Source organism: Varanus komodoensis, unplaced genomic scaffold (assembly GCF_004798865.1).
Source record: "Varanus komodoensis strain SLA01 unplaced genomic scaffold, ASM479886v1 scaffold30, whole genome shotgun sequence".
NCBI classification, from domain to species: domain Eukaryota; kingdom Metazoa; phylum Chordata; class Lepidosauria; order Squamata; family Varanidae; genus Varanus; species Varanus komodoensis.
Genome location: NW_025335762.1, coordinates 606,684 through 623,187, shown reverse-complemented (window position 1 = coordinate 623,187; position 16,504 = coordinate 606,684). Strand labels below are relative to the sequence as shown.

At 42.0% G+C, this 16,504-nt stretch overlaps 1 protein-coding gene across 1 annotated transcript; it reads right to left on the bottom strand.

Annotated features, from left to right (window-relative positions):
• Positions 1-670: 670 nt before the first annotated feature.
• On the bottom strand, positions 671-14,535 carry LOC123027128 (histone H2A.V). The gene is made up of 5 exons (XM_044437589.1): positions 14,404-14,535; positions 8,032-8,109; positions 4,310-4,423; positions 2,745-2,874; positions 671-1,003 (listed from the first exon to the last, which is right to left on the bottom strand). The coding sequence occupies exons 1-5, from the start codon at positions 14,404-14,406 to the stop codon at positions 942-944; spliced, it is 387 nt and encodes a 128-aa protein (XP_044293524.1). The 5' UTR covers positions 14,407-14,535; the 3' UTR covers positions 671-941.
• Positions 14,536-16,504: the final 1,969 nt, after the last annotated feature.

Sequence of the window (16,504 nt, the reverse complement as noted above, 5' to 3'; positions counted from 1 at the left end):
AGCACTTCCTGATAGTATAAATAATGGTGCAGTTTGCACAATTGCACTTCCCATGGTTTGTTAACTGCTCACTCACTTCCACTTTGCTAACAAGTTCCTGTGTTTTTCTCTAAGATACCTGAATCTGAAATCCTTGTTACTGATGGAGAAACAACCCAGATTTTACTAAAAACTACCCAGAGTTCCCGGTTCAGATATCATGCAGAACAACCTAAAAACAAGGCATTCCTAGCCTGTTTAGCAAAGCAAAATTGGATAAGTGGCCAGGGGCCAAAACGCTCACTCCCAGACAACCCATGGTAAACAAACTGGGTTATTCAAGTGAGCAATTTGAGTAAGTGCTGCAACTTTCTATGACAACCATCCCATTTTCATGTTCATGCAGTACAGGGTTCATTAGAAGGGCTTTAGTAGGTTAAAACAATTGCGTAAGAATTTATCATAACTTTATATATGATTCTGCATTAAATGCTGGACACGGATCACCTCATAGAGCTCACACAATGGCCCATATCAATCAGCAGGCACAAGAAAACAAAGTTAACCATAAACATGGCCACATTAAAGTCTAACATTTGTGAAGTTTATTTTAAAATTCTCAATAGGATTTTAGGGCACCAGCCTTTTGCTGCACTGACCTTTTAACACCAGAATGACACACAAGAACAAGTTTTGTAAAAAATGGTTTTATCAGTTCCATTTTTGTATAAAACACATGGGAGAAACCTAGCCAATCAACACACAAATTGCTGCCACATAACAAGGTACTTTTTCCCCAAACTTTGAATCTAAAGAACATACAAATGTTTTAAGTCTACAGTCAATTGTCTATGCTCTTCCATTTAACTATTTCTTTTAAAAAATTCCACATATCCCCATATTTCTTCTGTCCCAGTTACAGTACAATGACAGGGAGGAAGAGGGCTCTTCATAACTCCTCTCTATGCAGTTTTCTGCTGTCCCTTCTTTCCAATCAGAGACTTGTGGATGTGAGGAATTACACCTGCAAAGAGAATAGTAGATTAGAAATGGAGTATGCACTGTAATACTGAAATATAATAGCAAGAAATAATTTTTACTTTCATTTAAAAAGCCTACACAAATATACTTTAGTCCAAAGAAATGCATCAGAGACTTTTAAAAATTTCCCTTCTTTGGGTTTTAACTGAATGCTTTTTGTCAATGCATGTCACAAATGATTTAGAGAGTTGTTACACTGATAAGATAATGCATCTGGTATTATAAATCACAGTTGGAAGACTACAGTCTTAAAGTGAATTAAAATGCATTAAATAAATAAATATACGAGATTCTTTAAGAAACTCCTTATAAATACATCAGAATGAAAACTGAGAGGTTGCCATTATATTTAATGGCTTAACATTAAATATAATTTTAATGTTATGCTAAACATTATACTTGGGTTTAGTTTGCTCTAAATTCCTTTTAGTCTAACTCCTTTTTAAAACCATCCAGACTGGCAGCCGTCAGCACTTCCCAGGGCAGCGAATTCCACCGTTTGACTCTCTGCGGTGGGAAGGAGGACTTCCTTTTCTCTGTCCTGAACCTCCCACCAACCCGCTTCATGGGATCCACCCGGGTACAAGCGTTCTGGGAGAGAGAGAAATGTCTCCCTCCCTCCTTTCCCCACACCAAGCATTATTTTAAGCACCTCCATCTCATCTCCCCCGACTCGCCCTTTGTCTGAGCGGAACAGTCCCAGTTGTCGTAGCCACTCCTCCCGTGGGACCTGCTCCAGCCCCGATCATTTTGTGGCCCTTCTCTGTACCTTTTCCAACTCGGCAGCATCCTTTTTCAGGTAAGGCAACCAGAACTGAACACAATATTCTAAGTGTGGTCGCACCAAAGATCAGTGAAATGGAAGTAAGATTTTAGCGGTTCTATTTTCTATGCCATTTCTAACGATGCCTAACATGGACTTTGCCTTCTTCACAGAAGCTGAGCGATGAGCTGACATTTTAACTGGGCTGTCCACCACTAGCTTAAGATCTTTTTCTTGCTCAGTTGCTGCTAGTTCAGATCTCAGTTGGGATTGCCTCAACATGCATTGACCCATCTGCACCTGCTTATAATGAACTACATTGGCCATTTTGGTGGCCATTCTCACAGCTTTGGAGCACCTCACAAACCCTTTGTTTTAACCACCCCCAGAAGCTGAGTGTCCTCAGCAAACTCAGTGCTTACGCCTAATACAGAATCCTGTGGACTCCACTGGTGACCTTTCTCCACTGGAAAAAATGGGCATTTATCCCCAGCCTCTGCCTTCTGTTCTTTACCCAATTAGTGATCCATAAGGGGAATCTCCCCTTTTATTTTACAATGCTTAGTTTGCTCAGTAGACTTTGGTGAGGGGCTTTGTCAAAAGCTTTTTGAAAGTCCAAGTGAACATTTACTGGACCAATGACATTCTCAAAGAAGTCTAATATGTTAATGAGACAAGACCTCCCTTTGTGGAAGACCTGCTGATTTTTTTCAGCAGGAATTGTCCCTCTATACATTTACTGATTCTATCTTTAATGTTTTCAAGCTGTTTACCCAGAAGAGATGTTATACTAACTAGCCTGTAATTTCCCAGATCTCCCCGAAATCCCTTTTCAAAAATTGGTGTTAATTGGCCATTCTCCAATTATAAGGGCTAATTTTGGAGGCATGTTAAATATTTTTGCAAGAATGTTTGCAATTTCCTGTTTGAGTTTTTTGATAATTCTAGGATGGATACATACCTCCACCAGCAATGGTAGCTTTAATAAGTGAATCCAACTCCTCATCACCACGAATAGCAAGCTGCAAGTGACGAGGAGTGATACGTTTTACTTTGAGATCCTTGGAGGCATTACCTGCCAATTCCAAAACCTGTTGGAAGAAATAGCATCATAGTCTCTTAGAAAAATATTAGCAGGCTTTGAAAAAATGAAGTTGCAAATTGCCACATGGATTTATTTTCTCTTTCATTCAGGTAGGTCAGAAAAAAACACAAAGCCCCTAAAACTAAAGTTTCTTTCCTAAGGTATGTCAGCTTAAGTGCTGCAGCAAAACTGAAACAGTGAACATGTCTTGTAATAATTTTGCTTTAAAATAGCAAATTATTACATTGTGAAGACAATTATAAACTATTATTAATTCCAATAGTTTTACTGCTCCAGCAGTAAAGCAAGTAGTTATGCTGAACCAATTACTGTTCCTAATAAAATTATTCTTAACCACTGATAAAAATATAGCATCAAAAACTGGTGTACTGCAGCTGTCCTTTTTATAAGTGAATAGGTTTCTTAGGCCTGCCATGTAGCTCAAATAACTAGTTCAAGAAATTAAGTTTAAAAGGAGGCAAAATGTTTGACAATCTGTTATGGATTTTGGGGAAGCCAAATATACAGATGTTCATATAACTGCTTTTTCAGTGTCCTATAAATAATTATGACTGACCTTTATATTATTGTAAGAGACACTGGATTGTACCTGAATTTAATCCTACTTTGTATAAATTCACTGAAATCAATGGGACCTGTTTATCTTGACTAAGTCTCACAGATTTCAATGGTACTTTGACTAAATGCATGCCTTTGTAACTTCCTTCCTCATTGCTTGAAAAAATATAGTCTTTTTCTGTAAAGCTTGATTCTATCTCCTGCAAGTTTGATTTAGAGTATTCAACACTCATGAATGTGAGTGTTTATAATACTTAAATATACCACTGCAATGCAAGTGTAATTTTGAAAATGTTCATATGCAATTGCAAAAATAATCTAACTAGCTTGTTTTTTTTAAAAAATAGGATACTTTTTAAAGAGGCAAATGAAAATGGGGAACAAAAAGCAAAAGTCTGACTTCAAGTAGGGGACTTCATTTCCCAAGGCTTCATGGAAGGCTTTGCTGTCATATTCAGAGCCCAAACGGATCTCATGTTTAAAATTGCAAAGAACCTAAGTCAAATTGAGGAGTTTCTGCTTTCTTAGAAAGTACTAGACAATTTATTTTGTTGAGACACACATGCTGTCGCTTCTTTACTAGTTCCTGGTGAGTCCTCATGTGTGTCACCTGCACCAACTTAAATAATACACAGAAAGAATCAGAGAAGACCCCACCTGAAGGGTGTGTCCACTGCAAGGCTCTTGCAATATTATGCTATTCAGACCACTAATATACAGCTTATAAAGAAGGCAGGAGCAGGAAGTCTTAGGTTATATCAATTTACAGGTCCCTACCAAAACCAGAAAAGCTTAATGCATTATCAAGGCCTCAGATTATGCTCAGATTGTGCAGTTTGACAATACTGATGTTTAGAACATACCTCAGCAGTGAGGTATTCAAGAATTGCAGCACTGTACACGGCAGCTGTAGCACCAACCCGTCCATGGCTTGTGGTGCGAGTCTTCAAGTGTCTATGGATACGGCCCACTGGGAACTGAAAGCAGACATAGTCAAAGCATGAGGCCGCATACTTCCAAACACAATGAATTCTGGCAGTCTGGATCTATGGCATATTTACACAGAGACACACTACACTTAATACAGAAAATTCTTGAGTTAGTTATTTACAGACTAGCCAAGTCGCATATCATTCTTATGCTACTTTATCTCAGACTGGAATCTGGAAGAAGATGGTGATGCACTCTGCTTTCCAGAGGGCAAGCAAGGTTTCACAGCCCAGATACTACAGCATCTGTTGCACTGACAATGTTGGCAAACCAGCATTTCTCTCCACAGGGACATTTTAAAGGGAAAAACAAGATTTGAGCACTTATGAGATTAAGTAATGCACTATACACTTAAGGCAGCGTAACAGCTTTTCCTGTGTATTTGAAACTAGCACTCTTAATAAAATTCCAATGAATTTCAATGGGCAGTTATTAAACATTTTTTCAAAAATGAAAAAAACAAAAACAAAACAAAACCCCATAGTATAGTCCCAACTGTTATCCCTAGTATAAATGGTCTTTCATAACTCACAGGAGCTAATTTTCTTTTTTCTTTTTAATCTGTTTTTCTTAAACATATATTTTCCTTCAAAGAAAAACAGATTTTGTTAACCAGCTTTAATTCTTGTCAGGAACACAAGACTGCTTGTGCACTGGGAATAGGTGGGTGGTTCAAAGCAACTTTGTTACAACCCCAAGGAAGATCACACAAAACATTAAACATGTCAAAAACGCCTGGCTATAACCAGTAAAATCAGAAAATAAGTGAAATTAAAGAAGGCAAAACATGATTTAAATGCCAACAAGTCACACATGACATTAAGATAGACAAAATCTAGTATTTGGAAAGGTATCCTAGGAGTTCAGACAACACTTGGAAAAGCTAAACCCAATTCAGTTCCCAAAGGCCGGGGAGGTCAGGCTGACCTCCTGCTCTTGACAAGATTTATGGATAATCCAACTGTACATTTCAGTCAGGAACAAGAAGACATCCTGAACTTAATACATTTATTAAAAAAGTGGTCCTGAGGAAACATGCTCAGTGCATATTACAGGTAAAGACGGACAACTCCTCTGAAACAATCTTACCAAATACTGCATCCACCAAAGCCCAACTGTCTCCATGTGACCAATAGTGAATTATTAGTGAATAGTTCAGAACTATTCTTTTAGTTTAGAAGGCTAAAAAAGTAGTCACCCCCTCTAGTACCTATCCCCCTTGTGCTTTTAATGCATCTGTTATTAAATATCTTGCCAAAGTTGCATTTGATAGTCTGTTGCTAAGGTATCTCTGGCAAAATGGAAGAAATTTAGTGTAGGCAATATACTTCAGGGTCCTTCTAATATCCAGGGTTCAGCAGACCTTTCCCCATTTCTTGAACTGGGAAAAATGGCAGTGCAGAACTACTACAGCTTAAAAAGGGCAATCTTTCCAAGGCGAAATAGACAAAGCAAACTTAGGGAAAAAATGTCACAAAGTCTTTTACCACTCAGAGAATGTTCAATTACACAACACATTTTTGTCTTGTAAAAGCTATCCTGAATAGTATTTCAAGGTAAAAGCAACATTTATTCATAAATTCCTAAGTTGCCTTTTAGCTCAAATAGGGCATCCAAGGCAAGTTACAGTTGAAAGGTACAATGACTGTAAAACCATTTTAAACTTTAGCACACATGTTTTGGAGACCTAGAAGTGAGCACTGGTCAAGAGAACTAAATTCAAGTTGTAGGTAAGAAAGCCAGTGTACTGTTGACTGCTATGGCCTGACAACTGTATATAAGCTGACTTTGATTGAGCATCTCCTAAAGGAAGATTAATATGAAATATTTCTACTTGATGAAGAGATGACCCATTTCTAGACAGCCTGGGCATGAATATCTGTGAGGAAGCATATCTGGATGTCTTACAGAACACTACATAATGGAGATCAATTGGATGAAATAGTTCAAGAACACTAGTTGGTGTGTCTTTCAGCTTCAAACAGCTAAATGAAAACATACTGGGTGTAAATGGAGAAGTGAAACTTGTCTAAGGACATTTATGAGCTTTCAGGGAGGTTCAACTGACAGACTGAACTGCTGAGAAGCCAGCTTCTAGGACAACAGAGAACTGTTTCAACAACCTTTACCAGTTCCTTTCATATCTGGTGGAGAGCCATGTGATGGATGATGAAGCATATAAAAGATCCTTTGGAGATGGACTTGTGAAAGATTAAGTTTCTTCTTATACAAACATTGGAATAGAAACCATGGGGTATGATGATTTTCTTCAGAGGTTCATGACTAGCACCCTTAACTTTTCAACTAATTGTCTGAAGATCTTACAATTAAAAGTACATTCTCTGGAGGTTTGCACTTCTATTTAAGGAGTCAGGAAAAAAGGATGCTGCTTTACATCAAGGAAAATCATTGGTCCACTCAGCTAGTACTGCTTTGGATGGAAAGATGATAGAATATATTCTATTTTTACCTTTTCCCCCTGAACCCTAGTAACCATTCAGAATAGTGCAATATATTGTACATGTGGTCACATTTGAAGACTTCTTGGAAACATCAGTTAGTGCAAAAACAAATGGGGGAACTTATTTCACTAATACCTAAATTATATACTGGCTCCAGTCCATTCCAAATGCTACTTACAACCTACACCGCTTCAAACAGCCAAGAAGCTGGATGCTGAATCTTCTTCTGCAGGAGCCTGCCTAAACCCTTCATTCTTCATCTTAGCCCCGCTCCAAGTACCCTGCCCTGAAGTAAAGAAATGGAATGACTAGAGGGCGTACTTGGTTACAGCCCCTCAGATATAGAATTCCCTCCCCAACAAAACTCACCTGGAACCAATTGTGTGTCCTTTTGTACCAGATGAAGATTTTTGTTTGGGTTTTGCCCACACACATCATGTTGGAGACTAAGGACTTAGAGAGACTTGAAAGGCTTACTTGGGTTATGTTCATCCAAGATAATGCCCACCATATTTGAGAAGTCTAATATGGAGGCTGCTCAGAAGTAATAATGGGTAAGAAAGACACCATCTCAAAATATTTGAGCTTCAATTCCAAGTCATACCCAGTCATCAGTTATAGGGATAATGAGGGAAAATGCTCAACATCTCTTTGTGTTCCAAAGCAAGAGACTGAAGTGCCTCTTGTGCAGATCTCCTAAACCTGAGGCCAGCTCAAGACACTCAAAGGCATAGCTGGCTGTGATTCAATACACCTAAATAGGTTAAGTATGAGAGCAGAGGACAGAGCAGGGTCAAATCTTTTCTGCTTACAATTATATACACTTTTTTAAAGTTGTTGTTTGGGAGAGTACTATGTAAGAAGTTCTGCCTCTGCAAAAGTAGGAAATAAAGCAGAAAATGCCCCCCTCCTTTTAAGTTACTTTTTTGTTCTTGCCTCCTCTTATCCAGACAATGACAATGAAAGTTCAGGATGTTGTCTGGCTCCTGACTCAGAGCCACACTTAAGACCAATAAAAGACAGGGCACTGATATTACTTAGTTTTAATGAAATGCATTATGACAAGGGGCCCCAAGGTTTATCTAGAAGAGAAAGACATGAATACAAACATGTAAATTACATTAAGAACATACCTGAAGCCCAGCTCTTTGTGAGCGAGACACTGCCTTTGCCTTTGCCTTTCCACTGTCTTTGCCAGCCTTGCCTCCAGCCTAAATAAGAAAACAAAAGATCAGCTAGAACTATTGCTTAACACATCACAAAGAAGATCCTTAAAACACCTATCTTGTCACTTTTAAAAATATGTGGGTGCAGAAATATTTAGTAGCGACATTTCTCCCCCACCATCTCAAACATAGTCCTAACAGCATCGAATATTTCTAATACAATTATGTTTTTCAGAGCAGTTATTCAAGACTCCATGTTAAAATAACAATAATATTTTGGAGAACACTTTGAGAAAGGTTACTTATTATGTGATTATATGGAAAACCAGACCTTATAAAATCTATTAGGTTACAATTCTAAGGATTCATACTTCTGAACACTTACTTTCAACTAACACTTAACTTTCTTAACTGTTAGCACTTGTTGTTAGTCACGAAATTGTGTCCAACCCATTGCGACCCCATGGACAACATTCCTCCAGGCCTTCCTGTCCTCCACCATCCCCTAGAGTCCACAAGCTCACACCGACTGCTTCAGTGACTCCATCCAGCCACCTCATCCGCCGTCCCCTTCTTCTTTTGCAATCTACTGTTCCCAGCATAAGTCTTCTCCAGTGAGTCCTTCCTTCTCATTAGGTGGCCAGAGTATTTGAGTTTCATCTTCAGTATCTGGCCTTCTAAAGAGCAGTCAGGGTTGATCTCCTCTAGGACTGACTGGTTTGATCACCTTGCAGTCCATGGGACTCGCAGGAGTCTTCTTCAGCACCACAATTCAAAGGTCTCAATTATTCGGGGCTCAGCCTTCTTTATGGTTATGTTAGCACTACTTACTACCAAAATCCCCTGTGTATTTAAATGTCATATACATCTTGCACAAGACTTTAAGCTACTGTATTTTAGTTTTAACTTGCCCTGCCCTGAATTAACGTAAATTTATACTTTTACCCAACTCATTTTGCTAAGCTAGTTTATCTAAAATGCACATGCTTGATAAAGCACTAATCAGATATGTGCTTTGTGTTAAACTAGACGGGTAGATGCTGAGTTAAAACCAACACCAAAATACCAGGTAGGAACTTTTCATTTTTCACCACTTGTTTACCAAACAGAACTCAATTTTTAAAAATGACTTGTATTTTAAAAGGCCTTGGAAAGTAATAAGCTGGCACAGGTGGTTCACATACATAAGCAAGCTTATTTTTCTATATGTGGTAACTCCAGTGTATAAGGCTGCTTGAAGAAATTTTCACATGAACTGACAATGCATAGGGAATGACTAGCAACCCTTTCCATGAATGTGACAGACCCAGAAATGACACTGCAATTATGTGAATGACAGCTGTTTGATATATCAACATAGAGCCCATTTCACATCAAAGCATGTCCACCTGGACATTTGATTACAGAGGATTATGTAAAGATGGTAACTGGCTTTTTTGTACAGGTTTTACTGGCACACAGCTTTTTCTTACCTGTTCAGTACTCCATAAAGAAGTACAGCCCAGTCATGAAAATAAGCACAAAAATATTTATTAGCCCATATATGAGTATGTTTTGAGGCTGCAGAATTTAAGCTGAATTATGAGGTTGGCAGGAGCAAGTTCCTTGTCAAATCATTGATATTAATTCTCCCACATTAAAACTTCTACTATAGAAGTGTCTGCTTGTAAGTACTACTTATTCAAGTAGGATATATTCCCAAATAGAGGTATAGAGAAACAATCTTAGTTATTTAGTTGTGGCCCCATTCTAGGATTTGACAGGTTCATGTACAATAACCCCATTTCATTCAGGGACTCTACCAATGAAGCACTCTTCTCTTGTTGCCATTGTCTGACCTTCAGAATGCAAGGGGCACTTGAAGCAAGCCTTCCAAGGATGGCTTAAGGTACAGGCAATCACATATGGAAGAAAGCTTTGCATCATGAATTGCACTTTAATTTTTTTCTTCTAATATTTTAGGTCAAATTCTTTGGACATATTGTGACAAAAAATATCATGAGTACTTGTTATTTACAAAATTCAAGTAAAGCAGAGATTCTAAAGTAGGTTATTTTCAGGGAAACCCAAAAGTTAGGGTAGAGCTATCTGCATACTGTTCAAACATGTCTGAAACCTTTAAGATATTGATAGGTGTGGCATAGAAAAACCTATAAAGAGTTGGGATTGTTTGCACTGTTTTGGCATTCAGCATTATCTGACTTCAGTTAATAGGCTTTTAACTCTTGTTCATGCAACTAAAAAGGAAGCTGCAAACTATATATCCATGTTTTCCCAAAGATCTAAACTAGATATGAAGTTCTGTTGAGTCAAAAGTATTTTTATATGCAGGTAGATCTATAGGTTTGTATGTTGTTCAATTAAGATAATTCGAGTCTCTTCCTAACGTTGCCTTGTTGTCAGAGGAGATAGATAGGTGCAAAGGGGGCTTTTTACCTGTGACTATGGAAAACTCTCTCCTGGTTTGGGTCACCAGGAAACCTGGATAAATAGCTACTTTTTAGTCTAGAGCATCTGCTTTAAAAACACACACTTTAAAGTTTAGCATATGAAAACCAGTTATTTCAGTTTGGAATAAAAAACTCAAGTCCAAAAAGAGGATTTGACTAACCACTTGTATCAGCCACACCTAAAAAAGAAACTCCTATGTTGGACATCAACAGTGCATGCTGACTCTTCCTGGATTAAGGGGAAAAACACTGGTACAGAAACACTATTAATATAAAAACCTATCTACTGTCATCAATGAGAGCCAGTGTGGTGTAGTGGTTAAGAGCATGGGACTGGGACTCAGACAACCGCTCAGCCATGGAGTCAATTGGGTGACTTTGGGCCAGTCACAGACTCTCAGCCCAACCTACCTCACAGGGTTGTTGTTGTGGGGATAAGATGGAAGAGGAGAATGATGTAAGCTGCCTTGAGCCCTTTGTAGGATAAAGGCAGGATATAAATCGAAAAATAAATAAATAAATAAATTTATATGCTTTATGTTCTTGTACCTAAGAAAGCTCTTGCAGTCTTAGGCTTGTAAGGTTAATTGAAAGTTTCACTGAGTTTGATGGGGACTTACTTCTTCTTAAGTATTCTCACATGATTATAGTGTTAGGATTTCTTCTCTAATGCCTCTGCTGATCATTTTTTCATTACTTACTACCACTCTACATGTCTTAGTTTCATTTTAAAGAAACACAGCTAAACTAATAAGTTTCTGAAGACTGGGAGCTCCTTGCCTTTCAACAAGGACATCTGTTTCAATGTCTGGAGAGTCTTTCACACACACAATAAAATTCTTTAGCCTTACAATTCCCTTAAATTTACACATATGTCTGTGCTAATCTGCCAATTTTTGCCTTACCTGGAAGATCTGGCACATAGTAGGTACTCAGTGGGGCTAAACAAATCATGACGCAGCCTTCCTCAGCTTGGTACCCTCTAGATGTGTTGAACTTCTAGTCCTGTCACCTGCATCTAGTCACACTAGCATGGGATTATGGGAGTTGCAGCCCAGTACATTTCTGAGGGCTGTTAAGACTATGCAGCTAAACATTCTCACAAGTACCACAACACTAGAGCACAACACTAAAGAATACAACATCCTAAATCAATGAATTACCAGTTTTACATATGAAATGGCGTATCAGCCTCCAATGCTGCTGTACCAGCAAATGTTGTGCTATTTGCAAATAATGGCTGGTGTTTGCTATTCTAAACTCATGAGGTAGCAAGATACAACCATACAACAGGAAAGTCTTCATACACTACTAAACCTGTTTATTTCCAATTATTCTCCCAGGTTCACTGCAACATTCTTGAGGAACTATATTTAGGATTGCATTTATAAAGTGAAACAATACCACTTGACACACTTGGGAAAACATATGATTACACTGAAGTTTACAGTGTTAATTCTGCATACAACCATTAAATTAACCAAGTTGCTCATTTTTGCAAGCAACCCAACCTTCAATCAGGTCAGAAACTTAGCAATTACAATCTTGTTTAGAAGGGAGATAACATGGTTAGAAGCATATTTGTTAGGCAAGATATAAAAGTATCATTTCAAGTAGCAGGTGTGCACTGAGCAAAAAGGCCTAATTCACTACCATGTTATTGGAACATTTGATTCTTAAGACTTTTTTTAATACAAATACTTACAATCACATCTTTCTACATGACTTTCACCTTTTAAACTATGTGAATATATTTATAACCCTGAACAAGTTATATTTTTATATGGTGCTGTGTTTGGAGAGTCCGGAAACTTCAACTGGTTCAAAATAGGGCCAACGCAAAATACTGGTGTTAACATTTCAACCCCTTAACAGCTTGAGACCTTATGAATAATTTCCTCCCAGACCCTAAGACTGTCTTCAGCAGTCCTTCTCCAAATAGGTAGCTACTGAAAGGGCCTTTTCTGTTGTGGCCCCTTGGTTGTGGAATAAGGTCCCCAGAGGTTCACCAGACAATTACGCTGTGGTCTTTGTACCACTAGATGAAGACTTTATTTTCCCAGGATTTTAGTCTTTCAGGGTTTTGATACGGTAGTTAAAAACCTTTAAATTGTTTGTTCAATTCTGTCTTTTCATTTATTTATTTAACCTGCCTTTTCCCTACAAAGAACATGAGGTGCCTTACATAATCCTCATCTCCATTTTATGCTCGCAACAGTATTGTTAGGTACGTAACTGCCAGTGACTGGTCCAAAGTCACCCAGTGAGCTTCATGGCAGAGATTAGAACTCCTATCTCCTGAACCACAGTTCAGCACTCCACACCACTGTGCCACACCGGCTCTCTATCAATTTCATTGTGATGTATTTATGGCTTTAATGACTGTGAACTGGCACAAGCAGTTTGGCTATTAGGAAGTGCAGACATGTAATAAATAAATAAATGTACATTAAAGTCTGTTACATTAAAGTCTGAACAGAGGGTAAACAAATGAAGTCACATGTCAGATATGGAGCAAGAATGAAGTTCTAAATTCCTTATTGGCCCACCCACTGGAAGATATTCCCTCTTTCAGAATTAACAAGCAAAGTATTTAACAGCATTCATGTTTGGAAAACTAGCGCAGTAAAGCAGAGCTGCAAGCACAAAAGCTCTCAGCCTAAGGGTATTACCAGCTACGAAGCTTAGAAACCCTCTTCAGCCCAGGATGCAAGCCTTATGGTTGCTGACAACTGCAGACAGAAAACAGAAGCCAGCAATTTCTCCAAACGAACTCACACATTTGAGGGAGGCGCGTCGAGGCGAGCGAAACAGCCCCTCGGGAGCCCCAAGCCTTGCCACTCGGCAGCACGGCGCGTCCCGGGCGGCCCGACAGCACCGCCGCTCGAATGCCGCGGCGCTGCTCACTTGGGCGGACGTCCCACGGACTTCGGCGGACTCCGCGGGCGCCCGCCGCCCTGGGCGCTCCGCGAGCCGTCCCGCGTCGGCCGGCAGCTCGTGCCCAGGAGAGCCGCCGCCTCAGGCGCCGGGCTGTCACCGCGAGCGGCGCCTCTGGGGGGACCCGTCAAGCGCCGGCCGCCGCTCGCGCGTGGAAGTGAACCCGCCGCGGCTTGACGTTTATGGCAGTATTACGTTGCTAGGAAATCTCTGCGCAGATCCGCCCGGGAGAGCGAGCGGAGCAGCGACGCGCCGGCCCAGGGACGGCCGCCGCCGCCCCCGGCCTCCGGTTGGCGGCAGCTGCAGGGCCCCTGGGGTGTCAGCGGCACACGCGGCAGCGTTCTGACGACGCGTGAAATGCGCCCGCCCCCCGGGGATCCCCCGCGCGGAATCCGAGCCGGACTTCACGCGTTACGCAACTCAAGAGCAGGGCTTCCGCCAAGCGTATCCCCGCTCCGGCAGGACTGTTGCCCCCAGCCAGCCTCCCCGCGAGTGTGACCCCACCAGACACCCGTCGGGAGCGTTCACACCTTACTTTTCAGGAATAGGCGTACCCCAGAAAGTGAGGCGCAGGGGTCCCTGGGGAGGCGGGGCTTCCCGAGCGGCTCGCAAATGAAAGCGGGGAGTCGCCAGCGGCGACCGACCCGCTTCCTCTGCCCGGCAACTCTCGTGTACAGGCGCTCCGGGTCACACGTCCCTGTCCCGTGACAGGCGAAGGCTCGGCCCGGCCCGGCGCCGCTCACTCGGGTCGCCCGCTCCCGGACGCCGCCGGAGCGGCGGAACGCGCACTTCGCTAGGGCTCCCTCCGCCCGAGTGCAGGACACCGACGGCCGGCGTCAGAGATCGCTGGGTGCCCAGCGAGGACTTCCCGCCTGACGTTCCAGCTGTTTTCCTCACGCGCAGCGCTCCCGCTCGCCCCACGCCATTGCTTTCCCGCCCGCCCGCTCCTCACCATGGTTCTGTCGCTGCTCGGTGAGGGCCGGTCCCGATTCCTAGCTGGAGTCGCCGCAGAAAGTCAAGAGACAATAACCCGCCTGAGCGCGAGGAGGGAGCCTGGCCTGCCGCGGCCACCGCGAGCCAATCAGGGCAAGCCATGCTAGTTTGAACCTCCCGCCTTGACCAATCCAATTACGGCTTCTTACTTCCTCGAGGAAGCCGCGGCCCGTTTAACGGCTGTTTTTTTACCACCATCAACCCCCCCCTTCTTCCTTTGCACACGGCACGTAAGAGCGAGAAAGGAGTAGGCGGGACGAAGGGTGGCCTCGCATAGAAGAGAAGCGTGGAAGGACAAGCCTTGGGGCCAGTGACAGACAGAAGCCGTCGTACAGTAGGCGGTACCGACCGAGTAACTACGCCGTGAACCAATCAGAAGCAAACACAGTTTCCCGCCCATATGGTCTACCCCTCCCCCACTTGTTTGTTTGCGCGGAAAGAGAAAAAAATGGAGTCTACAGTACGGGGCGGAGTGGGCAGTTAGTTGCCCCACATTCGTCCAGTGGGCGCACCGAGTTCTCCCTCCTGTGACCCGAGGGAGTATGAAAGTAACAGCTCCTTCGATGCGGCTGCACTGGCCACCTTAGGAGGCGCTTCCCCCGCCAAAAACTGCCTGCGCAAACATGAGGCAAAAACATTCCCTGACGTGCTGAGGGAAGAGCCTGGGGAGCCCCGGGTCCCGATCCCCTGATAACATTCGGGTTCCGTGCAGGCCTACTTGGAGTCGCTCCCATGGAGTCTCTGGGACTCCTGAGGGGATACCCCTAAGTGCTCTTCCAGCTATGCTGGTCTTCTCTGGTGTTAGTCCCGCTATATGCAATAAAGTTCACTCCCCGGAAAGTAAAAGACGACAGCTGTTAATGCCCATGTTCTATATAAGCGGCTAGGGCAAATCTTGTTTCAACATTTTTTAAAGGCCTACAACTCCCAGCATTCTCCAGCAAGGCGTAGTGCCTAGGGAATGCTGGGAGTTGTAGGCCTCCCCCATCTTAAGTGAGGCATCTCACTGATGCCAATAGCGGTTAAGGGCACAAGCCTGTGCGTGCTAGAGAGGGTGGAAAAGGCATACAACTCCCAGCATGCCCCATGCTGCCTGAGGGCATGCTGGGGTTCTAGGTCTTTTTTTTTTCCTTTCAGAGCCTGGGACTCAGGTGATCTGGGTTCAAGTCTCTGCTCAGCCATGGAGCCAGCTGGGTGACTATGGGCCAGTCCAGCCTAGCCTACCTCACAGGGTTGTTGTTGTAGGGATACGAATGAGAGCAGGGGTAGGAGAATGATATAGGCTGCTTTGCATTCTTAAAAAAGAAAGAAAGAAAAAGGCAGAATGTAAATCTAAGGAACATGCAAAGGATTGCACCTTTACTGACAAATCCCACTGTGACCAGTGAGCTCAAATGGTGGCTAAGGGCACAATCCTATGCATGGGGGAAGAATCTTACAGCTTCCAGCATGCTCCAGTAAACAGTAAACAAAATGTTGGCTAGGGAATACTAGAAGTCGTGGGGATTTCTTCCCTACCTAAACATGCATAAGTTTTCACCTTAAAATGCAAATCTATGAAGCAGGAAATCTTAGTGTAAATATCCCCTATTTCAGCCATTTATTTATTTAAAACATTTGTATGCTGTCCTTCACTATCGCATCTCAGGACGGCTTACATGAGTTAAAGCCATAAAACTATTGATGGAAGAGAACAATATAATAAAATTGTCAAAACCAAAACAAACAAATCTAGTCAAAACCAAATAAAAGAGACTATAAAATGATAAAAATACTAATTTTTACAATAACGATTAAATAAAAAGGTTTTAACTTGGAGCCGAAAAAAGTATAAGCTTGGCGCCAGGCAAACCTCACTGGGGAGCATGTTCCATAAGATTATGGAACATGCTCCCCAGTGAGGGCACCACCATAGAGAAGGCTCTGTTCCAAGTAGATGCCCTTTTTACCTCCTTTAGGGAGGGTTCTCAGAGCAGGGCCTCTTCCGCCGATCTTAAGGGGCATGGTGGCATATACGGAAGGAGACGTTCCTTCGGGTATCCTGGCCCCAAGCCATTGGG

What these genes read in the sequence shown, in the direction of transcription:
- LOC123027128 (XM_044437589.1), bottom strand. An exon ending in TTGAATACCTCACTGCTGAG is followed by an intron (nt 2,875 to 4,309) that starts GTATGTTCTAAA and finishes TTCTTCCAACAG; the next exon opens with GTTTTGGAATTGGCAGGTAA. An exon ending in AGCTACCATTGCTGGTGGAG is followed by an intron (nt 1,004 to 2,744) that starts GTATGTATCCAT and finishes TTCTCTTTGCAG; the next exon opens with GTGTAATTCCTCACATCCAC.